At 43.3% G+C, this 27,457-nt stretch overlaps 1 protein-coding gene across 4 annotated transcripts in view; it reads right to left on the bottom strand.

The window, feature by feature from the left end:
* NT5C2 (5'-nucleotidase, cytosolic II) overlaps window positions 1-27,457 on the bottom strand; it is a 338,739-nt gene that overhangs the window by 6,673 nt on the left and 304,609 nt on the right. For all 4 annotated transcript variants that reach the window (XM_069239484.1, XM_069239485.1, XM_069239486.1 and 1 more), the window contains one exon: window positions 10,354-10,530. In XM_069239484.1, coding sequence (XP_069095585.1) covers window positions 10,354-10,530 — 177 coding nt within the window. The remainder of the gene's footprint in view (window positions 1-10,353; window positions 10,531-27,457) is intronic.

Below are 27,457 nucleotides of genomic sequence, written 5' to 3'. Positions count from 1 at the left end.
TAGGGTGAAGATCCTTGTTCTTTTTGGGAATCAGAAAGTAGCAGGAATAACAATCATTGCCTACTTTTGATATTGGTACACTATTTATGGCTCCCTTGGCCAAGAGAAATGCAACTTCCTCACGGAGCAAGACTAAATGATCCTCCATCAGACTGGAAGGGGAGAGAATAGCCCTTCTGTATGATCTACAAGACCCATTTGTCCGATGTTATGGACTGCCAGTGAGGGAGATGAAATTGAATCCTCCCTTCAACTGGGTGCAAGTGGTCTTGCAGAATCATACTAGGAGGACTAGGGCGCTGTGGAAGGGGAGGGGCTGTGTGGTGGCCGACCTCTGGCTAGACCCGCTGGGTCTGAAGGTACCACCATCTCATCCTCACACTGGATGTTGAGCTGACTGAGGACGGTGGTTGATTTGTGGGTCGCGTGGTACCACACCCCTTCTGAAGTCTCAAAAGGGGCGAAAGGCAGACTGCTGGCGAGCGGGCGCTGAGAGGCCCAAGGATCTGGCCGTAGCCCGAGAATCCTTGAACAGCTCAAGCGCCGAGTTTGCCTTCTCTCCAAATAGGCGTGAGCAATCGAAGGGCATGTCCATAAGGTTTGCATGGACATCCCCAGAAAAGCCAGACATACGGAGCCAGGTGTGCCGATGAAGGGCCACCGTCAAAGAAATCGCCCTAACCAGAGAGTCGGTAATGTCCAAACCACACTGTATTGTAAACTTTGCTGCTTCTCTCCCATCTTTAACAGCTTGTGAGATAGTGTCCAGCACGCCCTCCAGGACCTGGAGCAGCACCTGTGCCATGAAGTATGGGAAAAACGGCCCAATAGGCATGAGGTGTTTACAGACCTAAATGCCAGGCTGGAGGAAGAAAACATTTTCTTACCAAGATGTTCCAGCTTCTTGTATTCCCTACCTGGGGGAGCAGAAGGGAAGGCACCATGGGAAGTTAAAGCCTAGACCATCAAGCACTCCAGGGTGGAGGTGTTGGGTGAGGAATCTAGGATCATTAGGAGATGGTCCATGTCCGCGGCCGATTGTCCTATTTACAGGAACCCCTGTGCTGGGTTTGGACCACATCGTCAGCAGGACATCAGTGAGGGCTTCGCTAAAGGGTAACATTGGTTCCGATGTGGAGACCCCCGGTGAAGCACCTCAGTTAGGTTAGTCCTGATTGGCACCATAGGCAAATCTAGGTTCAAGACCTCAGCTGGCCTACGCACCACCATAGCGCATGAAGTACCCTCCTCCATAGCCACAGTAGGAGGTGAGAGCATGCCAGTATCTGGAGAAGTATCCAGTTCAATGGCTTCCCCTAGTTCCTCGTACCAGTCCATATGCTCCAAACCATAGTCTAAGGGGTCCTGAGACCGCCTCCCATTCATCACCTGTACCTGGCTGATCAAAATAAGTCTCAGGAACTGATATAGCCCCTATTGGCTCTGTAAAACTCGGAATTGGTGTCGTATGACATCGTTCTGGTTCAGGATCATCTGGAATGAGGATGAGACTCGAACCACTGGTGGGCGCCGGTGGAGCATCGATGTCAGGAACAACACCAGAGGAGGTTGACTGTGTGCACTCGGCGTTGTTCTGGATCTGGTATTGAATTCAGGAGTCTCCTGCTGACCCCACAGGGCCCAAAGGCACGCCAGCAGGGTCGGCCCGCTCAAATACTCCTTGACTTGAGCGGGGGACGCTCTGGCTCCTGAAAAGGAGGGAGGGAGGAGGGGCGGGGGAGACTTGATGTCGGCCCTGGCACCGGTTCTGCAGAACTGTGCCTGGAATGTCGACGTTCCCGAGATGCCCTCTTTTTGCGCCTCTTCCCCCAGTGCCCAGAGGACCTCGATTGCGAAAAAGAGGGCTTAGGACTCTTGGAGCAGTCCCGTGACCTCCTCCTCAATCAGGGCTATGACCTCCTAGGAATCGCTCCAACCAAAGTCGACTGCCAGGCCGCCATGAGCTTCAGAGACCACTCTCTCAAAGTCATGGCCCAGCAGTCGAACATTACTTTGAATCTTGGTCTCTGTCGTGGCACCAGAGACATACCTAATGGGGGTCAGTCACCGTCATGGTGCAAAGGCATGCACCATGCGGCTTGAACACAGTCTTCCTCAATGTCATCCTTGCACAGACTTGAAAAAACTGACAAAAATGTCGAAAAAATGCCAGCCAAAAACGGCAGATGGTAGCTCGAATCCGGACCTGCGCCTAAACGGTGCGGAAAGAAAAGAAAAGAACTGATGTACGCGTGCAGGGGAGGTGCCTTTATAGGTGACTGTGACATCACAGATGGCTCCAATGATGCTGACGATACCACGTGGATCCAAACAACGCCACCGGACGGCATGCGCATGGTACGGCTCAGCAAAAAATTCCTGATTCCAAGCTGATACCAGGAAATTCTAAGGTAAGGAATCTGCAGCTAGAAGTTTCTATCAGATCTTGAACTTTCAAATCATACTGGTTCTGAAATGGCTGAATCTTACTCCTTCCATTTTGTACTACAAAGTAAAGCGCCTACCACTCCTGCAAGAAGTTCTCTGGACACTAATTAATGCAGGTGCAACTTCGAGAATGTGGCTGTGGGAATGTAGAGCACAGTTGTCCTGGACTAGCAACAACACCTAGGATCCACTGGTGATCTGTTTCCAGTGATGAAAGGGAACGAAAGGCCCAGTGAGGTGCTATGAAATCGCATTCACAGAGTATGGGTGCAATCTGAGCCCCAGAGGAAGTCACTAAAACTTCATGGTCTATCTAGAAGTTCTTTGGTCTGGCCTAGTTTACCTTCTGAAAAGTCTACGTTTGGTTTTGCACTTTGTGGTTTCAAGTAGAGAAAAAAGTCAAATTGGCTGGAGACTTGGAAAAATTAGGTCCTTGGCTTGATAGAGTGAAAAGTCTTGGCCAGCTGGAAGGAGGACTAGAGTCTGGTGACTATCTCTTGTATGTAAGCTAGAGACTGCACCAGCTTTGTGTTCAAGAGATTATTTTAATAAATGCTCTCCTTCTGAGCATCTTCTCTTAAGAGCAAGTATTTCATCCATGGGTGCTGATTCATGGAAATACCTACATCCATGGCCCCTGTAGTGGTGCTTATGAGATACCTGGATATCAGTAGGTGTTGCTTAGTAGCCTCTTTATCAAGACTGTTCATTTACATATCCTTCTAATGGACATCTTTGGAAGCAGTTTTCTGCCCGAGATCAAATATGTGTGATGAAGACCAGAGTTTGCCATTATCGTATTAGCATTAGCCTGCCTCAAAAGACTGGTGATGAATCTTTTATGTGTGGATCATAAAACGTTTATTTAGTAGATAACAATTCTTTCTACTTTTATCTACTTGATAAAAGTAGAGAGAGCAAAACTGGATGTTCACCTGTAATCCTCGTTTTCCTTCAGTGAACTTTCCACAGAAATCATAAACACTGAATTGTCCCACCACATGCAGGATCCTGGGGCACGTTTGAAATAAAATATTTGCTTTCACTTTTTGTCAGAATTTTTTTTTATTTTCCTATTTAACATATTTTAGCAGCCTACTGAAACACTGAATTGACTCGTATTTACTTTTTCAAATCAAAACCCCCATTAAATTGTACCTAAGTCACCAAGGGAAGTAGATGACAAGTAAAAAACTTCTTTCAGAAACATTTTTCAAGGAAATTAAGGGAAAAGACAGGGCAATGTAGCCATATAGGTTACAAACATGTTGGGCTAGAAAAATGACATGGCACTTTGAAGGACTTCCAAACCACCAGTATCCATCATGCCCTCTCAGTGGTAGTTTTACCAGATTTGTTTTTACACTGTAGACAAAGGAAACTACTAGGAAGCCATCATCGTCATTTACTCCTTTCCTGGGGAGGATGATTGACTCCTTTCCTGGGGAGGATGGTTGATTGTTTTTTGTTTTAACTGGGAATCCCCTGAAAGAGAACAAGGACTACATGTAAGCAAACATACCTTCTCCTTGGAGGGTCTCCATTGATAATCATGCAGACTGTATACAATAGCAAGCCCAATCCTTTTAAATGAGTAAAGGGAAAAAAAACTTATCAGACTAGGAAAAGAGGTTTTTTAAGGAGTCCTGCCCTGTTTGAGCATTTGCTCTTGAGTTTTAATCACAACCATAATATCTTGTACAGGTATGCATGAACCTCCAGGTAGCTACCGTACACATTTCTGGAACAGAAATATTTCTGAATAAAATCAAAGTAGCAGCATTATCCCCAGCAGGGTGAGCTTTTGGTGGACCAGCTAAAGTCTAATTGGCTTTGCCATAGCATAATAGTGTTTTGAAATCTAGAAAGGTCCTGAACTTGTTACTGTTCTATTATTTTTCATTAGAACCCAGCATGAATAAATTTCCAATCATTTCTGGGAAGATGGAACCCTCTTGACAGAATACAACTAAAGAAGTATGTTGACCTCACACTTAAGTTTGTTTAGATGTTGTTGAAGTGACCTTGTGGAGGTATTGCTGATGGTGGACTTCTGAACCTGTGGCAAAAGCCATTTTGCACAATTTTCAGAACCCATTTGTCTCTAGTGATTTTCTTCTACTCGTCCACGTAGTTTGAAATATTGCCCCTTTCCCCCACAAGAGTGGGTAACAGAAGATGGGGGAAGACAGGACTTAGTGCTGGCCTCCTGCAGGAGATGTACCTGATGCCACTGATGAATAATGTCTGCCTTTTTCTCTAGACAGACACCTTTGCTAATAAGACCGTCTGCTGCTGATGCTACTGAAGTATTCAGACACTTTGAAGGAAACAGCAGCTAACAGGGCTCATAGGAATGTTTTGTTTGTTCTTTTCTCTTCTCTAAACCTATTACCCTTAATGTCTCCATCCCTGTCTTCATGTGGGTCATTGCTTCAGCTGCATAGGAGATAAACTAAGCCTTACCAAAAAAAGGGATATTCAGTATTTTGTGTTGCACCTTCAGGCTGACACCTGTGAGACAGAGCCACAATGAACATCTTAGTGAAAGGCAGTGGCAACTGCCATATGCACCTGTATCTGAAGCATACAAAGTAATACTGATTATTTTGTTTGGAGACCATTAAACTTCATTCAGGATCTTCATGAAATCATCATGTCTTTCTCGAGGCAAATCATCAGCTAACCGTTGCAACAAATCCCACATGGACCTGCCATATCTGCCCCAGAGGACAGTAGATGTGGCAGATTTTTAAGCCATACTGATGTGCCAGAGGCTTTCTTTCCCAGAGTCCAAGCATTTGCTCTCCTTGTCAGGAGGAACAGTGGATGAAGAAGCAGTTGTATGTTTTTTTCCTTTCGTCAAAACAATGCTTGACTCAAGTGGAGGGTCCAACCTGAGGAACAACAGATCTTACACTAGAGATTTGTATTTTTTCTGCAGCATCAATAGTAAAACCTTCACAGAATTTGGAGCTAGAAATAGATCCACCTTAGGAGACTGGGGCCCATAGGAAGGGACAGTCCACAAGAAGTACTATAGTGTGAGGTTTTGAATATCATCAATTTAGTAGGAGAAGTGAGTGGCAGTGATATATAAACTTCATTAGCGTCTGTAATAAAGACTTCCAATAAAGTATAGGTGTCGCAAGTGGGGATAATCTTGGCTTATGGTGAATCTGCCACATTTGAAGGATACCTTCTGGTTCTTGATCTTCAAGAACATGAAAACAAAGAATATGTTCTTGAATACTGCCTAGAACATGTTGAGGATTGCTTTAAGGAACGTTTGGAAGAGCAAGGTCTTCTAGAGTGTTTACAATTGGTAGAGTGATGACTATATTGCCATCTACAGTGTAATCTTCATGGAGAATGTGATCTCTAAGAAGGAGGTTTGGTTCACCTTGGTGATGCAGCATCAGGCATACTGCGTGATGGGGCCAGTGGTTGTGTTCCAACATCTAGAATGATGACCAGGATGACAACATAAGCAGTTCTTTGTGGAGAAGTCTTCATAAGTGCAGCAGCCTGAGGTGTTGGGGGGAGATCTGGTACTTCCGCCACTGAAGTAGTGGGCCTGGTATAATTGTAGGCCGGTGAATAGTCCCAATCAGAGGTTGAAGGCTGTCTCCAAGACTTCCATTTGGGAATCCATTCTGCAGGCCAAGAGAGGCTGATGTATCAGTGTGCCTCAACAATGAGTGGTGATTTGACATTGTTCTCTTCCTTGATGCTGAAAGTCAATGCCTTTTGACACTGAATGCCTCCTTGACAGCGACCTCGACGTCGGTAGGGAGCTGCACCATTTTCCATTAAGACATCTCATCTTGGATCACTCTTAGGGAAACTCCTCAGAAATGGATCACTGGAAGAAGGCACCTCTTCTCCTTACAGCTTCTGACTTTCAAGGTTGTCTTGAGAGGGACTTTTGAGCTATGCGCTGCTCCTCCAGTCCATGAGGAGGGATAATGTCTGTACTGAAGGATGTGTATTGAAAACTTCCTGCATTCGTGAGAAATGTGGTTTTCTGGCAGACAAAAAAATCACAGATCATGACGATCTGAATACGCATTTTTTCTACTGCATGGAGGCACTTCACAAAAAGAAACACATTTTTTTGCAAAGAAAATACATTCTGTCAGAAAACGACACAAAAGTTATCCAAATCCTTAGGAATGCTGAGTAGTAATGTTCCAGGATCCAGAAAAAAAGAACTGGAAGAAATGCCACTAAAAGAGCATAATTGGATACTCGAAGATTGGGAGTCCTTAAAGCTGTAGTGTCTGTTTTCCTAACTTACATGACTACAGCCTACACATATTCTTACTTTGCCCTATGGTTTCCCTTCATTTCCACTAGAAAAGGACATGAAAGCAATTTTTCTTGTCACCTAGTTCTCCTTATGACGTTTACATATTTTAACAGGGTTTAAAAAAAAAAAATGCAATTGATCAATACAGCCTTTTAAATAAGCTGCTAAATGATTTTTTTGAGAAGATATGCCTTTTCCAACTAAAAGTGAAAACAAATTATATGTTGTTTTTAAATGTTATCCAAGATACTCAAATGTCAGATCCTTCCAAAAAGTATGGGAAGAGAGTTTGCACTTGTTGTAAGGTGCTTACATTGATTAGTTCCACACCAATTTGTGGGAACAGGTTGCAAACCTAAACATTCAGATAACTTCAGATCAGGAATTATTTGATAACATTTCTGGGGTCACTGCAGAAGAAGTTATAAAAAGGGGTAACGTTTTTTGGTACTCTTACTGTCATTGTAATCTTCACTTTATATTAAAGACGTCATTCTATTGATGTCTATTAATTATATTTATTTCAGCGCTTACAAATCTTATGCTGTCTAGCATTCCTGGATTCAAATCCAGGGAAAACATTTAGGGCTAGTTGGTTCAAAAGCTATAGTGTGCTCTGTATATTGAAAATTCAAAAGAGTACAGGCTCACTGATAGAGGCTTAATTGAGGCAACTGCCTCTGTTTGTCTGGGAAACATGATAACAGTCCATTATGAATACTCTGGGGAGATTGCTGATCCTTTTCCAGTAGACAATCGTGTCAAACAAGGTTGCTTATTGGCTCCCACGCTCTTTATCATATTTATTAATGATGTGGATGTAGTACTTAAATGGATCAATGGTGACTGCTCTGGTGATAATGGGACACCCGTTCTCTGACTACTTTATGTTGTGTGATGCAGTTATTAACCTGGTCAGAAATTACACTCCATACATTTTTTCTATATCTTTGAGTTTTACTGTAAACAGAAAGTAAAATTCTGATTGTCAGACGTAGAAGTGGGTCCATTAAGTTCTTTAAGCTTTTTGATTCATCAGTATTTGTTTAGCTTGGAGTGAGATACATCCTGGTGTTGCTGTTGAAAGATACAAAGTGAGAATAGGTTGCTATCTGCCACCTTGGAAATCTGAAGAGCAAAACTGAGGTGGGGCCTTTTTATTCTTAGGGTCATGGAGCAGGTCCAATTTGAAGAATTTACTCGTCCCAAAATGCTTTTCTGAGGTATATTTGTAACCTTCCACAATCTGCGCTTACGCCCCTATTGCGTGCATTCTTGGTTGTAAGGAATACCATTAAGCCCTTTTGTTTTGGGAAAACTTATGGTCAAATCCTAAGGTTTTACTTACGCATCGGCCTCTAGAAGGTCTTTAAAGATGTAAAGGAGCTGTACAGTATTTATGGTCACACATATCCAGGGGATTGTTTTAGACATTTTTGCTGACCCAAATATGATAATGCCAGAGAGTACTACGATTAACAATAACACATTTTGGGGACTGGACTGTACAATACATGATTCAAGACAAACTGCTGCCTTTGTATCTTAAGGATGAAGCATTTTGAATTTAGGGATACTGATATTGTTCAACAAGGTAGCTGTTAAGAGTACATTAACTCTATGAATAATTCCTCTTTATATACTTTGTATTTTTTTTGCCACACAACTTTTCTATGAATACCGGAATCTCAATGAGATAACAAAGTGATATTAGAAATTTGTCAATGCACCTTTTCCTGGGCTCGTGTCGCATTGTGATGGTACCCAGTTAATTCAAGTTACTGTATGTGCAATATGAACAATCATTAAGATGAAATGCATTTTCTGTCCCTTTTACTCTAGGTTAGGTAGTTTAGGGTTGAAAACCTATTTTTAAGACTATGAATGTAGGACTTAGTGAGAAGCCTTTTGCATTCGTCAGAAAACTGATACACCCTTTCCAATTTTATATTGCAAAGTTCAGGATGAACCACATAACATGCATGCCTTTAGTGCGCATGTAATACAAAGGGTTAACCTTTAGCCACGGGTGGTGAATTAATTTATATTCACTGAAAAAACAAAACTAAAGGTTAAAGTATGCTCTATATTTGGTGAAAATGTCAGTTAAAGTGTAACATTTTAAACTAGAAAAACAGTGAAAAATCACCAGTTATACTTAGATGAATTGGTTATTACATACACCCTCCCCGTGCATAGTGTTATCATTGTTGTCATTTCAGCTGCTGCACTGATGTTATGAATGATGTCCAAAACATGCCTTGAGTGATAGAATATGGAAGGTAAAAAGCAGATCATGACCGCATTTGTATTGCATTTTTAAATTTATATGTTTTATGGGAAATTTATATTTCCAAAATAAACTTTTTAGGATGAAGATGGTGCATTGTCTATTACCATTGACCATTCTAAAGGGTTCTCACATCTACGTTGTTTAAACAATATAATAATCCCTACATTCAAAACGCTTTATTGTTATGATATAAAGACAATGGTTTGTCTAGTGTCCATCTTATGGAAATCTTTTATGTAATATTGCAATGAAACCTATGAAACAGAATAAGAAAAACAGCTAACTGGTTTAAGTTAACATATATCACAACCTGAGAAAAAGACATGTGAATATGCCAGAAGAAGCATCTTGTCTTTGTGTAAAAGTATACTCAGTGATTTACACAGGCATCCTGGATGATAATATCTTGATGTTTTTGGTTCAGATCATCCTTTATCAATGTTCACAGTTGTAAATAGCAGGTGTACTACTAACATCTTGAATGGGTGGTGCACTGGCCTTTTGAAATGTTCTATTTGTAAACTTACATTATGGACTTATTAGCTTTTATGTGACAATAAGGAAGCATCAACCAAATCCAAATAGCCTTAATCTACCTTATCAGGACCCATGCTGCCAGATAGTTTCAATACTGACCATCAAATCTTATCCTGGGCTTGAACTAAAAGATTCAGTGCAACTGACAGTTTGATAGGTGTGTTTCAGTGAAGTGATGAAGATTTGTGAATCTGGGCAGCCATGTCGGCAGCAACACTAAGAAATACCGCAGACCTTTTTAATACACAAAAGAGTCCACCATTAAGCCAAAATTCCACTAAAGAAAGTTACTCTAGAAGAATTTTAGTTTCAACATCTCTAAACTTGAATATGTTTCTTCATTTAGAATTGAGAAAAGATAAGTGAACCTGTGCATTTTGTTGAGACATGTATTGAATGAAAATAAAATATAGTTTTAAAAAAGGCACAATATTTTTATGTACCAATCAGCTCATACAAATAAACAATTTTATTGGTTAAGCCTATTGAATGTTTTACAAAATATTTTTTTTAACTCATGCAGTAGCATTCATTCTAAACATGCCTCAATCACCCACTGATATACAGGGTCTGAAAATAGTAGCTTGTTACAAAAATCTTTGAGTCGAGTATTTTGAAAATAAACCACAGGGTTTACATACTACAAATACAAAATAACTAGTCATAAAAATCTTACTGGTTTTAATCAATGATGGTTACTCTGCAATATTTTATCATGGGCAACCATATATCTCTGGGCACCCCTAAGTTGCTTGTTACTTACCAACACATGTGCAGCTCTGAAGAGGTAGCTGAATGGATAATATAAGAGGTTAATAAAGGAAGCCGCATAGAGATCAGCATATCTCATTACTTGGCTGGCAAAGAGTGTTTGTCGTGACCCACTGCGGAAAAGGCTTCCCATCATCGCATAACACATGTCCATATCATGGGTCACTTTCTGTGAAGAAATAGGCAAATTGAAGAAATTGTAAGCATGTACAATATGCATATACTTCTACACCACCATACACTTCATCTCAGTTAACCTCAATTCTTCACAAGAAGAAGGAGACTGCCCAAATCCATGCTAAAGATGAACTAATTTGAGCCAACGCATTCTATGTTTATCGATCTCTCACACTTTCAATGTGACAAGAATCCATAACACATATAAAACACAACAAATATACAATGGTATATTTAATTAACTGCCAAAGTCAGCAAATCAAACTGTTCAAAGGATTTTATTAATCAGGAGCATACAATGCAAGATGGATACTCCGATTTTTGGTTGATGTTAATATGACCCTTATCACCTTCAGGAACTTCAATTTTGTGACATTTTTATACAATTATGAAAGCAATCTAAAACCACAGAATTAACAAAAAGGAATACAAACTGGCAGTAAAATCGTTCAGAAACTGCTGGTCCACAGAATATATTACAAACATTTTTGGAAAACAAGGCATTTTCAGGACTTTATTTACATTTCCAATAAAAAGTTTCAAATCACTAACCATTAAAATACGAATATATAATACAAGCCATGACATTTGTCTGTTAAGATTTCTCAGCAAATAAGACACTGAGATTAACAAATCAGACATTTTTTAATTCGATTCATGTTTTTGAATAAAGAAAATGTAACACTTTGTTTAGAGCATTCATGTTTTGACTGATGAAAGATTATCTTGCAAGTCACTTAGGTAGCATTTGGATATAATGTACATAATATGTACGTAAAATGTGTTACTGTACAATCAAGGTGACAACAAAGTTGCACACAGTAGTTGTCGGATGAGAGGCTTTAGAACAGTGGGTTAATTTAGCATGATGAACAAAAGAAGGGACTATCTTCAGTTAAACATGGGATTCAATATTAGAGGTGGATGGGGTGCTTCTTCAAAACATGCCTTTTACAACTAAGCTGAAATATATGAGAGGATGTTGTTCCTAAGTTTTTTCAAGTGAAGGCTTTCGTAGTCTTTTCCGTTTTACCCTTATAGAATCCCAATTTGACAAAGTCATGCTTTGTTTGCTGAATAGGCCACCTGAGAGGTTGAGCTTTTCAGCTGGGTACAGATCTGTGCTGGTTGTGTTCTCCCTGAAAGTGATGTTGCAATTTTTGAAGATGAAATGGGCCTGTAATAGTAGTAAGTATAGCATGTTTAGGGATAAAGTGAAATAGAGATATGGCTTTAGGTCATTGATAAGTCAAGCAGGGGCATGCAGGACACACTTTGCTGGGGTTAAGAGAAGCATTGGTGTGGAAGGTGTGGGAGGACCAGACCTTGGATGTGGTTCTGAGATTGTGGGTGTTTGGGAAGATGAACTACGGATGAAATTCAATGATGCTGAGAAACGGTTTAGAATTAGATCGAGTGAGGTCTTTATGATTGGTGTGTAGGAGACATTTGTTGGATGGAGTTGATGATGCTTGCAAGGCCTGGGAGTGTCAGTGTTCTGAAGAAGGACAAGGACTACAAAGAAGCATGTTACTTTCTGCTGCTATCAGATATTGCCCATTTTATACATAAAAATTAATGGCACTCCATACATCATGGTATTCAGGGGTCTGAAACAAGGCTGATATTGTAGTTTAGGGCTTTGAAGAAGTTTTGTGTATGTTGGATGCTTCCATGATGGTGTCTGGTAGAAGGGATTAGTGAGTGTGCGTTCCTTCTTGCTGAATAGAAAGCTTTTAGAGTTGATGTGGCGGTGGGAGCTACATAATTTTTTGTGTTTGATATGGCACAGTCACTATCAGTTAGTTCTTGGGTGTACCAGGAGGAGGAAAGCTTGATCTTGATAATCCCAGTTTCAGGGAGATGTTAGAGACTGTGTTGAGGCTAAGAACAATCTAGTGTGTTTTTTTAGGAAACTGACGTCAACTGCTGGGTTGATTAGGAAGCTAGTATGGGGTGAGTGGTAATTATTGGGACATGTGTGACATTGCTGACAGTCAGATGTACAGAACAGGTGCCTGTAGATGTGCTATTTGTACGGACATATGATGACTCTGTATAGTGAAAGGCACATGATGGGCGTTTACCTGAAGTGTGAGAGGCAGGTCCAACAGACACTGCCTCCTTTCTAAATCCTAATAGGACCAAACAGGAAATGCCCTTATCCCTGTGTGCTTTTTATTCGGACAATAAGGCACAAATGAGGGGAACCTTGCTGAAGAAAACAGATGGGTGGTGGAGGTACAACATTTGGATTAGTTAGTGAGTGGGTCTGAGAATGCCACCATGGATTCAGTAAATGCAAAAAGAATAAGGTGATGGAATAAATACTTGAATTAATCTCAGCCACTGGCAATACGCATGCAAATCCAGTTTTTTTTCTCACCATGACACCTCCGTTTGGACCCAGTCACATGCAATTCAGTCTCGACCCCACTCCTCATGGGAACAGGGGAGCTGGAAGGCGAGGTCCTCCCTGAACCAGAAGACAATGACCCTAGGACCGGTTTCACCCTAGTTAGGGCTTTTAAAGCTTATAAATCAGTAAAATGTGGCTCCCGCTTGATCCAGCCCCTCTAGACATTCTGTCAAGAGGTAAGATGCAATCTTTCTAGTACTAATGAATATTCTTAACCAGTAACTGGAAAGCAGTTGCGCACTAGAAGGGTGGAAACATGCAAATGTTATGCCTTTACTAAAGAACTCTTCCCTGGATCGAGTGTTGGCCAAAAATCACACAGGCCTATCTCCCTACTTCCAGGAGTGAGTAAACCTCTAGAAATGTGTTGATAAACACACTTCATTCCTGGAGTCTCATGGAATTCTACATCCACCTAAATGGGTTTTATGCCAAGTAGCAGCATGGAAACAGCACTACTGGTGGCCACCGAAGAAGTGAACAAGCTTTGTCAAAGCCAGTAGGTCTTGAATATACAAGAGCCATTAGCTTTGGCAATGTGTTTTTGCCATGTTGTTCATTAGCTGGCTGCTGTCCAGCATGGCTAAACGTTAGTGGCGTGGAGTGTTGTAGAGTTGAGTGGGGGAGTAGAGTATAAGAGGAGAGTAGAGTTCAATGGCAGTTAGTGTCCTGGTGTGGCGTGAGGTTGAATAGGATGGAGAGGGTTGGAGTGAACTGATGTAGTTGGGTGGATTGGAGGAGAGTGGGGCAGGATGAATGGAGTGAGCTGGATTGGGGTGGATCGAAATGGGGTGAGGTGGATTGGGTGGACTGGAGTAGGGTGATGAGACTGCATTGGGGTGGGTGGATTCCACTTAAGAGATAGGACTGGGTTGGGTGGTTTTGAGTGGGGTGAATTGGAATGGCGTGGACAAGACTGGAGTGGAGAGGATTGGAGTAGACTGCAGTGGGGTTAGTTGGATTGGAGTGGGGTGGATTCAACTGGAGAGGTGTGGGTTGGGTGGGTTGGATGGACAGGAGTGGGGTGGGGTGAATTGGGGTCGAATGGGGTGAATTGAACTAGAGTGGAGTGGACTGGACTGGACTAGAGTGGACTGGCTGAATCGGAGCGGGTGGACCGGAGTGAAGTGAGGTGGAATGGAGTGGGGTGGATTGGAGTGGAGGTGACTGGATTGAATAAGGGTGGGGTGGATTGTAGTGCATTGGATTGGAGTGGACTGCACTGATGTGGGGTGGATTGGAGTTGGGTGAATTGGACTGGTATGGGGTGAATTGGACTGGTATGGGGTGGACTGGAGTGGTTCGAGTGAGGTGGATTTGATTGTGTGGAGTCAACTGAATTGTGTGGACTGGATTGGGGTTGACTGGATTGGGGTGGATTGGATTAGGGTGGGGTGGATTGGATTAGGGTGGGGTGGACTGGACTGGGATGGATTGGAGTGGAATGGACATTTGGAGTGGGGTGAACTTGATTGGAGTGGACTGGATTTGAGTAGTGTGGAGTGTGGTGGGTTGAAGTGGAGTGGGATGGAATAGACTGGAGTGGGTTGGATTGGTCTGGGGTGGCGGCACTGGAGAGTGGTGTATTGAAATGGAGTGGTGAGGACTGGATTGGAGTGGATTTGATTGGTGTGGGGTGTACTGGATTGGAGTGTGCTGAGGTGGGTTGAATTAAGGTGGTCTGGAGTGGAGTGGATGGGGGTCAATAGGATAGGAGTGGGGAGGATTAAGGAGGGCTGTATAGGACTGGATTGGGGTGTGTTAAGGCGAACTGGATTGGAGATGGATGGACTATAGTGAGTTGACTGAACTGGGGTGGTGTGGATTGGAGTAGAGTGGGATGGATTGGAGTAGAGTGAAGTGGGAGGAGTGGGGTGGGGTGGACTGGAGTAGAGTGGGTAAACTGGAGTACAGTGGATAGGTTTGGAGTAGAGTGAGTAGGACTGAATTAGAGTGGGGTGAACTGGAGTAGAGTGGGGTGAGGTGGACTGGAGTGGGATCAAGTGGATGTGGTGGACTGGATTTGAGTGGGGTAGATGGAAATGGAGTGTGGTGGGAGGGAGTGGGGTGGATTGGAGTGGGGAGGATTGGACTGGGGTGTAGTAGGGTGGATTGGAGTGGGGTGGAATGCACTGAGATGGGGTGATTGGAGTGGGGCAAGATGGATTGCGTTGGGGTGAACTGGAGTGAGGTGGAGAGGAATGGAGTGCGGTTGATTGGATTGAGTGGGGTAGATTGGATTGGGTGGGTTGAATTGTGGTGGGGTGGATTGGTGGTGGGATGAACTGGATTGGAGTGGGGTGGATTAGACTGGTGTGGAGTGTGGTGGACTGGTGTAGAGTGGGGTTGACTAGATAAGAGTGGGGTTGATTAAGGGGGTGTGAGGTGGATTGTCTAGGGGTGGATTAAGGTGGTGTGGGTGGATTAAGGTGGTGTGAGGTGGATTGGAGTGAGGTGGATTAAGACAAACTGGACTGGAATGGACTGGAGTGAGGTGGGTGGACTGGAGTGGAGTGGATTGGTTTAGACTGGGTTGGAGTGGGGTGGATTGCTATGTGGTGATTTGGAATGTGATGGATTGGAATGGATTGGGTTGGGTTAGACTGCTGTTGGTTGGACTGTGGTATATTGGATTGAATTGGAATAGGCTGAATTGGGGGAGTTGGATTGGATTACACTGGTATGGCATGGATTGGAGTGGGGTGAATTGGGATGGATTGGGGTGAATTGGGATGGGGTAGGGTGGACTGGATTGAGGCGATATGGACTGGATTGGAGCTGGGCAGCCTGGAGTGGGACGGACTGGAGTAGGGCAGATTGTTTTTGATTGGTGTAGGGCAGATTAGAGTGGGGCAGACTGTTTTGGAATGGAGGGGGCATATTAGAGTGGGACAGATTGTTTTGGATTGGACTGGGGCAGATTGTTTTGATTTGTTGTATTGGAGTGGGCAAATTGGAGTGGGGTGGACTGGGGCAGAGTGTGAGTAATCAGGGTGAGGTGGACTGTACTGGATTGGGGTGGACTGGAGTGAGTGGAGTGGAAGGACAGGAGTGGATGACTGGAGTTGAGTGGGGTGGATTTAAGTGGCGTGGGCTTGATGGATTTAAGTGGGTTGGATTGGACTGGATTGGGGTAGAGCAGGGTGGATTGGACTAGCATGGAGAGGGTGGAGTAGGTGGATTGGAGTAAAGTAGGTTGGAATGGAGTGGGGTAGATGGGAGTGGAGTTGACTGGTTTGAATTGGGGTGGGGTGGGGTGGATTGGAGTGGGTTGGACAGATTGGGCGGGGTGGGTTGGATTGGGATGGGGTGGACTGGACTGCACTGAGGTGGGTGGATTGGAGTGGGGTGAATTGGACTGGAGTGAGGTGAATTGGACTGGTGTGATGTGAATTGGATTGGAGTGGGGTGGAATGGACTGGAGGGGGGTGGAATGGAGTGGGCTGGAATGGATTTAGTGCAGTGGACTGGACTGAGTGTGGTGGATTGGGGTGGACTGGATTTGGGTGGGGTGGACTGGACTGGGTTGGAATGGAATGGATTTTATGAGTGTGGTGGAGTGGGGTGGATTGGACTGGATTGGAGTGGACTGGATTTTGGTAGTGTGAAATGTACTGGATTGGACATGAGTGGGGTGGACTGGAGTGGGCTGGACTGAAATGGGGTGGGTAGACTGGATTTAGGGGGTGGATTTGATGGTGTGGGGAGAACTGTATTGGTGTGAGGTGGATTGATTGGTGTTGGTTGGGATAGTTGGATTAAGGTGGTTTGGAGTGGGGTGGACTGAGGTCGCCTGACAGGAGTGTGGTGGATTAAGGTGGGTTGTATTGGACTGGGGTTGGGTGGGTTCAGGTGAACTGGATTGGAGTTTAATGGACTGGAGTGGATCTGAATGGAGTGGGGTGGACTGAACAGGGGTGGTTTGGGGTAGAGTGGGATGGATTGGAGTAGAGTGGGGTGGATTGGAGCAGAGTTGGTAGGACTGGATTAGAGTGTGGTGGACTGGAGTGGAGTGGGGTGAAATTAACTAGACTGGGTTGAGGTGGGGTGGGAGGATTGAATTGGGGTGTGGTAGGGTGGACTAGGGTGGGGCAGAATGCATTGAGGTGGGGTGAGCTGGAGTGGGGTGAGATGGATTAGAGTGGGGTGGACTGGAGTGAGGTGGGGTGGAAAGGAATGGAGTGAGGTGGATTAGATTGGATTGGGGTGGGGTGGATTGGGGTGGGGTGGATTGGACTGGTGTGGACGGAATTGGGATTGGGTGGATTAGACTGAAGTGGGGTGAGTTGGATTTGGAATTGGGTGGATTATATCGTAAGGAGTGTGGTGGATTGGACTGGTGTGGATTAAAGTGGTGTGGGATGGATTGGGTTGAGGTGTATTAAGGTGGAGTGGGTGGATTTGAGCAAGGTGGATTTAGGTGAACTGGATTGGGCAGTGGTGGACTGGAGTGGGATGGACCGGGGTTAGGCGGGTCGACTGGAGTAGGGTAGATTGGATTGGGGTGTGCTGGACTGGAGTGTGTTGGATTAGAATGGGTTGGACTGGAGTGGGGTGGAGTGGGTTGAATAAGAATGCAGTGGTTTGGAAAGGGGTAGACTGGATTCGACTGGATTGGGGTGGATTGGATTGCTGTGGGGAGGATTGTGGTGGACTGGAGCGGGGTGAATTGGGATGGAGTGTGGTAGATTAGGGTGAGGTGGTCTGGATTGGAGCAGGGCAGTCTGGAGTAGAACGGAATGGAGTGGGGCAGATTGTATTAGATTACAGTGGGGCATATTGTTTTGGATTAGAGTGGGGCAGATTGTTGGGGACTGGAGTGGGGAAGATTATTTTGGGTTGCTGTATTGGAGTCTGGCATATTGTTTTGGATTGGAGCAAACTGGAGTGGGGTGGATTGGGGCGGAGAGGGGTGGATTGGGGTGAGGTGAACTATACTGGAGTGGGGTGGGGTGGATTGGGCTGGAGTGGGGCGGTTTGAATTGTAGTGGGGTGGATTAGAGTGGAGCAGACTGCTTTAGACAGGAGTGGGGCATATTGTTTTAGACTGGAGTGGGGCAGATTGTTTGACTGGAGTAGGGCAGATTGTTTTAGACTGGAGTGGGGCAGACTGTTCTGGATTGGAGTGATGCAGATTGGCTTGGATTGGAGTGGTGCAGATTGTTTTGGATTGGGGCGGGGAAGATTGTTGTGGATTGGAGTGACTAGATTGTTTTGAATTGCTGTATTGGGGTGGCGCAGATTGTTTTGGATTGACGTGGGGCAAATTTGAGTGGGGTGGGTTGGGAATATCGGAGTGTGGTGTACTTGGATGGAGTGAGGTGGATTGTATTGGAGAGTGGCACATTGGACTGGAGTGGGGCTGAATGGAGTGGTGCTGACTGGAGTGGGGTAGATTGTTTTGGAGTGAGGCAGACTGTTTTGGATTGCAGTGGGGAGACTGAAGTGGGGCAGATTGTTTAGGACTGGAAAGGGATAGATTGGAGTGGGGCACATTGTTTTGGACTGAAGTGGGGCAGATTGTTTTAGATTGGGGCAGGTTGGAATGGGGCATATATTTTTGAATTGCAGTGGGGAAGATTGTTTTGGAATGGGTATGGCTGACCTGTGGATTAGAGTGGGGCAGAATGTTTTTTGTTTGCTGTATTGGAGTGTGGCAGACTGTTTGGGATTGGAGTGGGGCAGATTTGAGCTGGGTGGGTTGGGAGGACTGGAGTGTGTTGGACTGGGGCGAGTGGTTGAGATTGCAGTGGGGCCGATTGGGGAGTACTGCACAATTATGTGTTAAAGCATAATTTCACAAATTACACATAAGAAACAATGTTGCTTTGTAATATTTAGAACAAGATAATAGTCATCTTTTGAGAACAGCACCCAAAACACACACAAAAAACATAAATGCAAAGTGAGAAAAAAAGAATTGGCAAAATAAAGAAAATATTAACCACAAAAAAATACAACTTTTCAATTTTGTTTGTCCTGATGGGCAGGTTTCTGCCAGTCACATGCCTTCTGTTTACAGGACACTAGAATTTAAATAGAATAAAATAGTACCTCAATCACATCGGTAGCAGCGGACGGGCATTGATTAATTTGAATCAATCAGTGCTTGGTCCCTGCTCCATGGACAGGAGCAGAAATTATGTCAGCCGTGACCAATTATGAGGCTGTAAAAAAGAGTGCCATGCAATCAAACAAATGATAAGCAATGGGTAGGATCCTAGCCCTTTTCTAGAAACAGCGCCTGGCAAGCGTTACGCATGCGCTAGCGCATGCTATTGCAGGCTCGACCGTCAAAAGATTCTTGACCATGGTAACTATGTGGCACTCACACTGCTTGACTTAAGTACAGCTTTTGGCATGGTCTCCCATCCAATTTTAATTCAGAGTGGGAGAGGCCAGAATTGTCAAGTCAGCCCTAAAATGGTTTGCCTCTTCTTGGATAATAAAAGCTTCCAAGTGTGTGAGGGGCCTTTGCTTTTCTGCCTCCCACCCTTCAAAAGAGGGGGGTACCACAGGGCTCATCCTTAAACCCTACTCTCTTCAATCTTTATGTTCTCCCACTCTCAGAGATTACATGCTCACATGGGTTGTCCATGGTGTCATATGCAGATGACACGCAAACAGTTTTTATTTACGCCAGATACAGCAGTCATTTCCTGTCAGCTTAATTCATGCTTAAGGCAAGCATCAGTATGGATGTCAGCCAACAGCTTAAAGCTCAATGGCGGCAAAACAAGGTACTTGTCGTTAGCAGCAATCCTTACATTTGTAAGGAAATTTGCTGTCTTAACTCCTTTGGGGGCCATTCATCCCCTAAATCAGCAATGAAAAGTCTGGGTGTTCTAATGGATAACCTTATGACAGAAGCTCAGGCCAGGAAATTAATTGCCAATTTTTTTGTTTGGTTGAAAACCATCAGAAGAGTGCTGGGGTCGCTACTTTTTTCCACCTGAAGAGTGGTACTTCAAGGTCTTATTCTGTCACGTCTAGACTATGGGAATTAACTGTATCTCGGATGCCCCAATCAGTGTTTTAAAAAAAAAAAAAAACTTCGGAGGATCCAAGATGCAACTGCTTGGACTCTTCTGGAAATACCAACATTTCACTCTGTCTCTACTTCACTAGCAGCATCACATTGGCTACAAGTACACAAAAGGACACAGTTCAAGGAGCAATGTTTAGCAGTTTGGATGTTGAACAGGAAGGGACCACAACTGTTGCAACACAACATACATCCCTATTGTCGCAGCTGATCACTGAGCTCTGCAAACCAAGGTTTGCTTGCCGTCTCCAAAATCACCAAAGCCAGGAGTAGAGGACGTTCATTTTCGTATCTGGTCCCTACATTTTGGAACACCCTACCAGTCTTATTAAGGATGAACAAGGAGGAACGGAGTTTCTGGAAACAGCTTACGACATTTCTGTTCATCTAACACGTATTGTGTAGTGCCCAACATGACCTAGAGCACTGGGAGGCCCGTTGGGTAGCCATGTGCTATAGAAGTGCTGAGAACAAAAAATGGATTAGAACAGTCTTTATGAAATGGTGTCTAAAAATAAATGGTTTGAAAAAAAAAACATTTCCCTGATACATATGGTGACTGTTCCATGATAAGTGTAGATTGAGCATCATAGATAGAAACAAAACCTGTTTAAAGGTGCATAATTTATGAAACAGAACAGCGAAGTACAGGCAATCACAATGCAACCAAACGAGTAAGCAAGATTTTAAATACATTTCATTGTCAAAAATAATGTGATGAGACACTTTGAAATGTTTTTCCCAAGATCTTTCTGCCAATCTCATGAGTTTTTATGCTGAATCCACAAATCTAAAATATAAATAATTCAATATGCACAAAAACGTTCCTCTATAAACACCTTACATCTAACAAATTAGAAATGGACACGAAAAACATCTCATAGCCACTAAAGATGTTAAAAAGGTGCATGGAAAGGCGAAGACCACGTCACATTAGAGTAGCTCATATCAAATAATGTTATTTTCAAGTGAAACTTACAAGATGTGGTGCAGGCAGTCTTTGACATTCGCCATGTCTGACTTTTCAAATAAAAACAAGAAGAATATGCAACTACCACTTACAATGAAGATACCAAATCACCAACATCCTATTAAAAATAGAAGTGAAGAAAGGGCTGCACTGAATGCTACCTCTTCACCTCTTGAGTTGGACCTTGAATTTAGACCTGAATTAAATTTAGCTTACTCTGGTAAAATTTCAGAATTTTGTGTTGAATGAAATTTGCAAAATTTCACATTATCTAATCTAACATAATATTTCTTGTGAAAAACTGGTTCTGGCAGAATATCTTATGTCACTTTGTTTTATGCAAGGTATGTCCTCGTTAGTGCTACAAGTATTTTTTGCAGAATGTTTGCAAAATTAAATGAGAAATAATTTTACACAGCTCTACTAGAAAGCTGGGCCTAACCCCACAACTGGACAATGACCCATGCTTCTACTTATTGCAAAACAGTTACTTAGCACAGAAGAAATTGTAGCATACATGTTTTTCTACTTTTTTTTTGTTTTTGTTTAGAAGAACATGGACAAGCTTTGCTCAATGACAAACCTTGATAGCTTCGAACCTCTACTTTTAACAAATGGCAAGTCACTTGGATTCAGCCTGGAGATCAACCTCACCCTCGAGGGACACGCTGCAAAAACCAAAAGCACTCTGGCACCAACTCTCTCATCTGAAAAAAAGTGAAATGGTTTCTTACAGAAAGTAACAACAAAACTGCTGTTCAGTCCTGGGTGGTGTGTAGTAATGCCATGAACCATGGCCTCCCAGACTTCAAAGTAGTTTCCTCTCAAGCACATCCTAAATGCTTCAGCATGTCTCTTCCAGGGCCTGAAGAAATACCATCATATCACCCTGTTTGTAAGCAGTGGAAGGATCCATTGATTCTTCTGGCCGGCAAGCACCATCTTCAAAATCAGTGGCATCACTTACTAAGCTATCATGACTAGTATTCCTGCTTATCTTGTACCATATGAGGTGGCTCACCTACAGTGAGGACACCATCAAATTGGATATTATGAATAAAAAAAAAAGAAAGAACAAGGCAGCAGGCCTTTCCATCTATTGATCTGCAAACCCGGATCGCAAATAACACCCTCATATCCATCAAGACCGCTCCAACTGAAGAAACGATTGAAGGCTCAACTCTTAAGAGCATTATATCACAAAGCAGTAATAATATAGTTCTGCTCCCAGAAACCAGCTGTCTCTCTGACTACTCTTTGATTGCAGGATTAAATGTGCCCCTGTACAGCGGTGTGCTGCCTTTTGGCAATGTTCTGCCTATACAAGTCCCACATGCATTCATACCTACATAGAAGGAAAATTTTGATGGGCAAAAATCAAGCAAACATAACAGCAATCGCTAAAAAAATCTGTGTTTTTGATCTGTTACATTGGAAAGTGAATTATAGCCTCTGCAGTATTGCTCCCCCGAGTCAGAATCAAGAGAGATCATGCCACTGTATCCTCTATCATTAATTAATTAAAGGTCTGTCACCATGTTAGAATCTGACGCTTCCTATGTGACCGTCACCCTCCACCCCAATTTTTAAATAATAAGAAAACAATTACAAAACTTACACTAGATACATAAGCTGCTACATACCACCACCCAGACATGCAAAAGGGATAAGGTGGTACATTTAACTGTATTCCTGGACAACAGGGAAATATGAAGGATAATTGCTAATATATTCAACCTCACAGCCGTAAAATAAAATGTTGCTGAATGTTTTGTCACAAAATCTACAATGTGACTACAGGCACGCCATTTTAACATAATTTGCTCGCATTAAAAAAAAGGTTTCTACAAAAAGAAAAAGTTATTTTCTTTCGGTAACACATTATCTAGCAGAGACAGATTCCTTACTTTAGAATCCTTCCTCAGGTGCCATACTCGATCTAGAAACTTCCTTACTTTAGAATCCTTACTCAAGAATCCTCCCCAGGCACCAGACTGGATCCGGAAACTTTTTTTATCCCAGAACATCTGTGCGTCAGTAGAGGGCGTTGATCGACTCCATATCAACGTCATCCACCGGATGTGACGTTGACAGAGTCCATATGGCCCTCTCGCTGATGTCCTTTTCTTTCCCGTAACAAAAATGTGGAACCACATATAGAAACTGCCTATTGAAACAGTATGCTAAAACAAAAAACATATTTTTGTCAAATAATCATGAAATTCCCAATTAAGGATGTTAAATTTCAACAATGAATGTTTGACAATAAAGAGAACTCAGTTTGCAGAGCAGGGAGAATGGAGGGGAGTGTTAGGGAGTCTGCGGCTAGATCCTGTCTCTAACAGATAATGCGTTACTGAAGGTAAGTAACTTGTTCATCTGATACAGACATCTAGCCGCAGATGCCTTACTTTAGAATCAGAATCCAAAGTCATACCATCCCCTGAGCTGAGTCTGCAAACTTATTCCATTACAAGTCTCTAGCTAAATAGAACATGAGAAAAAGACCGGACGTTCATAAGAATTTAGGTAAGCAAAAACATACACAATACCATAAAAACTGTGGAAAAGACCACAGCAAGAAACGCATGGGGATAACGTTACCCACGACAGTAGGAGAATTTTATGTCAGAAGTCAACCAACAATATGAATATAAAAATATTTGCTCTTATAGCGGGATCCGAATCCATGTGTGTTAAATACTCATGGAACCAAGACCCACAGGTTATACCACTGAGCAATACCTCTTTGCCAGAGAAAGCCTTATCCTATATGTAAAAACACAGAGAAAGGTCCATCGCCTGTGCATAAAGCATAAAGAATGCTCTATTAAAAAGAAGTTTAAGACAACAACAACAACTATTTGCACAGAACCGGGCTTTTCCATTGGAAAAGTAACTAAAGAGAATATGAATACCTCTAGGATGTCCAACCTATATATAATGCACATAGGAGTAAAGAAATAAAAGCCTGTGTAACAACAATAGAAAATACATAGAAAAAATAAAGCTGAGTAATCAGCGAGATAATGCGGACGTAAAAGGATGGAAACTATAGTATGCATCATATATTTTAGGAAGGCAACAGCTATTCAAGCTGTCAGAGTAATGCAAGTTGCCTGAGTGTCCACCGTCACAGAAATACTAGCATAATGATAATAGACAGTAAATATGAAAAATAAACCTTATAAGCATAGAGAAAACAAGGTAAGTAAGTGGCCCTACAACATGAATAGAGACCCATCTACAGAAGGCCCAGGAAAGGTCTTCCATACTCAAAACTAAAAATTAATGGATTCCACATTAAAGACAGTCCAACTGGGACGGGATGGTAATAGCAGCAGATCCAGTTTTGTGGAAACTACAGGTCCCAGAAGGCCCAGGGCCCCAGGAGGTGGTCAAAGGCCACCAGCAGTGACTCGCATTCATAAGCGCTTTCATTCTCCCGCAGCGCGGGACACTAACAACAGCAGATCCAGTCTTGTGGGGAAACTACAGGTCCTAGGCAGTCCCAGGGCCCCAGGAGGCAGTCCCCGGCCCAATGTCACTGACTCGCACTTATAAGCGAATTCATTCTCCTGCATCGTGGGCCGCGTGCAGGACGCACCACGCCCGTTGGAGCCCGAAGGAGGCTGGGCCAGGTCAGCCCCTAAATTTTTTTTTTTTTTAAGTGGATTCTTTTTGAGCTCACCGTACTGTTGCATTTATAACCAGGACTGTATCATTGATCGATTCAATCGCCAAGGGCCGATCCTTATATTGTACATCATTTTTTTTATGGGGAAAAGGAAGGCGACAGATGGTGGGGCTGAGGTGGTGCAAAAATAAATACAAGAAGCAGAAGCATGCAGCAAACAACTGTGTAATGGAAAGGATTGAAAATCTCCTAGTTGAATGTGAGGAAATACTATCCTCTCTCTCCCCCTGACAATGTCCCTGAAGGCTACCAGAGTGCACGCTCTCCAGCTAGCTTCAGGGGGTATCACAGGAAACTTCCAGATATGTTTAAAAAATGTGAGACACAGGATTCTGCTTCCATAGGGCAGGGGAGGAGGGGGGGACATGCGACATCCACATCTCCTCAACACTGGTGGATAAGCAATTGTATGTTGATAGTGATGTCCTTCATTATAGCAATCGTTTTAGCCCTTTAAACAATTTTTTAGATCCACATGATGATACTGACATAGGCATCATGGTAGGTGTGGCACAAGATGCAAACATAAACCCTATTACGTCTGAAGCCCAGTACACTTCCCACATACAAGATCTAAAGTGTGAAGTGGCTGAGCTTAAATCTATGGTAAATATCTTAACATCTATGGTTAAACAATTATTGCCAAAAGATGTGACAACGATCTTTGATTGTGTCCATAGTTCCATGCACGGTCCTTTAGGTCTTGTGGCTCCGTCGCCAAAATTGCCTCTGTCTGCTGGTGAGAACAATCATACCTGTGTTACCTGTCCTGCCACCGACAGCTTGGCTCTGCATGGTGGTCACTATGCAGCTAGTGGCAGGACTGGGAACTCTAGACAGGTCCCCACATGTAACGGTCTGGGCTCAGTTAAGGAATTAATAGCCTGCTGTCGATTTTCAAAACCTGTAGATGACAATGTCTCCAATCGTGTTGTACATCCTACTGCTGACTGGTCCAAATCGACCAACACTGTCTTTATGGTTAATGCGCCCAAATTACATCCAACGGCTTCTAGGGAAGGGGGAGAATCTGTCAGGAATAAGGTGATTCATTGGATCCGAAATGTGAGAGGATGTCACTCTGTAATACATGAGGAAATAATTGAGGCAGTTAGAAGACCTGATCCTGATCCACATTATGATATGATTGAGTTAACATTTAGAGACAAAAGTATGGTAGACAATTTGATGGCCCTAGATGCTAGGACAAGTCCACCTAGGCATTTCTTGTATTCAGTTTAAATACCCTAAGCTTCTCTCGCATTGCAAGGTTCAGCTTACCCCACACTTGGGGTGCAGTTTACCTGATTTAAATGTGAACTATTGACTTGTTGTACTGCCTGTGCCCCCTTTAGACCCAACATCTCACCCCCCCCCCCACTTTATATGACGTAATTTGCTCTGGTGTTGGTGTTCCCACTACCTGCAACTTTGTGTCTACCTACTCTTCTTCTCCTGACAGATCTCATCAGTCATCTCAGGATCATCCAGCCAATCGTGCTAACATTACATCTATGGCCAGGGCATCTTCTCAAAGTAATGGGATGCGATATGCTTCCTGGAATGTGGCAGGATTAAGATCTGTTGTCTCCCTTCCAGCCTTTATTTCTTTCACTGAAGACCATGACCTCTCTCGTTTTCAGGAAACCTGGGCAGTTGACCCACTATTCCGGTCTGGCTATTCAAACTTTTATATTCCAGAACTTTCTAGTGATAGGGGCTGACCACCCAGTGGCCTAATCACATGGGTCAGACCATCATTAAACTGCTGTATATCTCAGCTATCCATTGACTCCCCTGACATACTAGGCATCCGGTTACTGTTTGGGGCAAACGTGGATTATTCTTAACATCTGTGCAAGAGGGGCTACAGGAGTTTTGACTTCTGATACCCTCCGAGTTTTGGAGACATTCCTAAGGCAATGTCCCCGGCACTTTAAAAACAATGGTGCAGGTGACTTTAATGTCACGTTCGAACTTCTTGACTGGGATAACCTTGGGTTTACTTGTGAGGGGGATAGGGCGTGGTCCGTCCCTTCCTTGGACATTTCACCAAGGTGGTCGCAAGTTGCTGTCCAGCTAAAAACCTTGACTATTGAATTTGGGCTTAGATTGTGTCCTTCCATTGAGTGTTCGGTCACAAACGGCTGTCATACTTACAATAAGGTTAATCACACAAGTAGAATGGACTATTGTTTAGTTGATATAAGAGTGTGGCCTTCAGTTATTGATATGATAGTCATTGAGAGAACCGAGAGTGACCACAATCCGCTGTCGGTCCGAATGCTGGCCCTGTGTAATCAAATGTCTACGACCAATATCCCCACTATATTATCCAGTATAAGTATGACTAATGATAAGCACCACTTACAGTGGAGTAAGATATCAACACGGCCGGGCATTATAAACTCTGCGAATGCTGTTTTGAGGACCTCATTGGTGCATTTAGAGGCGGGCCTTGCAATTACCAGTGAGCAAATAACTGGATCTGATGGCCAATGTTTTGAGACTATTGCGGCCCACTTCATAGCAGGTATTGACTCTGGTGGTGGACGGTCTAGAGGAAAACATCGTTGGTTCAACAAGGAATGTCGAGCCTCAAATAAACTCTTGATCCAGGCCAGCAAATCCAAGGATACAGTTGCTATCCATATAGCTAGGAAATCTTATAAGGCTGCTATTTGTAAAGCCAAATGCCAGCAAGATGATAAGTGGTGGGCAGCACTGAATGATGCTTCGCATGAGAAGAACTGCACTAAATTCTGGTCTTTGGCTGCCCGTGGCCCTG

Source organism: Pleurodeles waltl, chromosome 6 (genome assembly GCF_031143425.1).
Source record: "Pleurodeles waltl isolate 20211129_DDA chromosome 6, aPleWal1.hap1.20221129, whole genome shotgun sequence".
NCBI lineage: Eukaryota > Metazoa > Chordata > Amphibia > Caudata > Salamandridae > Pleurodeles > Pleurodeles waltl.
This window is presented reverse-complemented; position numbering and strand designations above follow the sequence as displayed.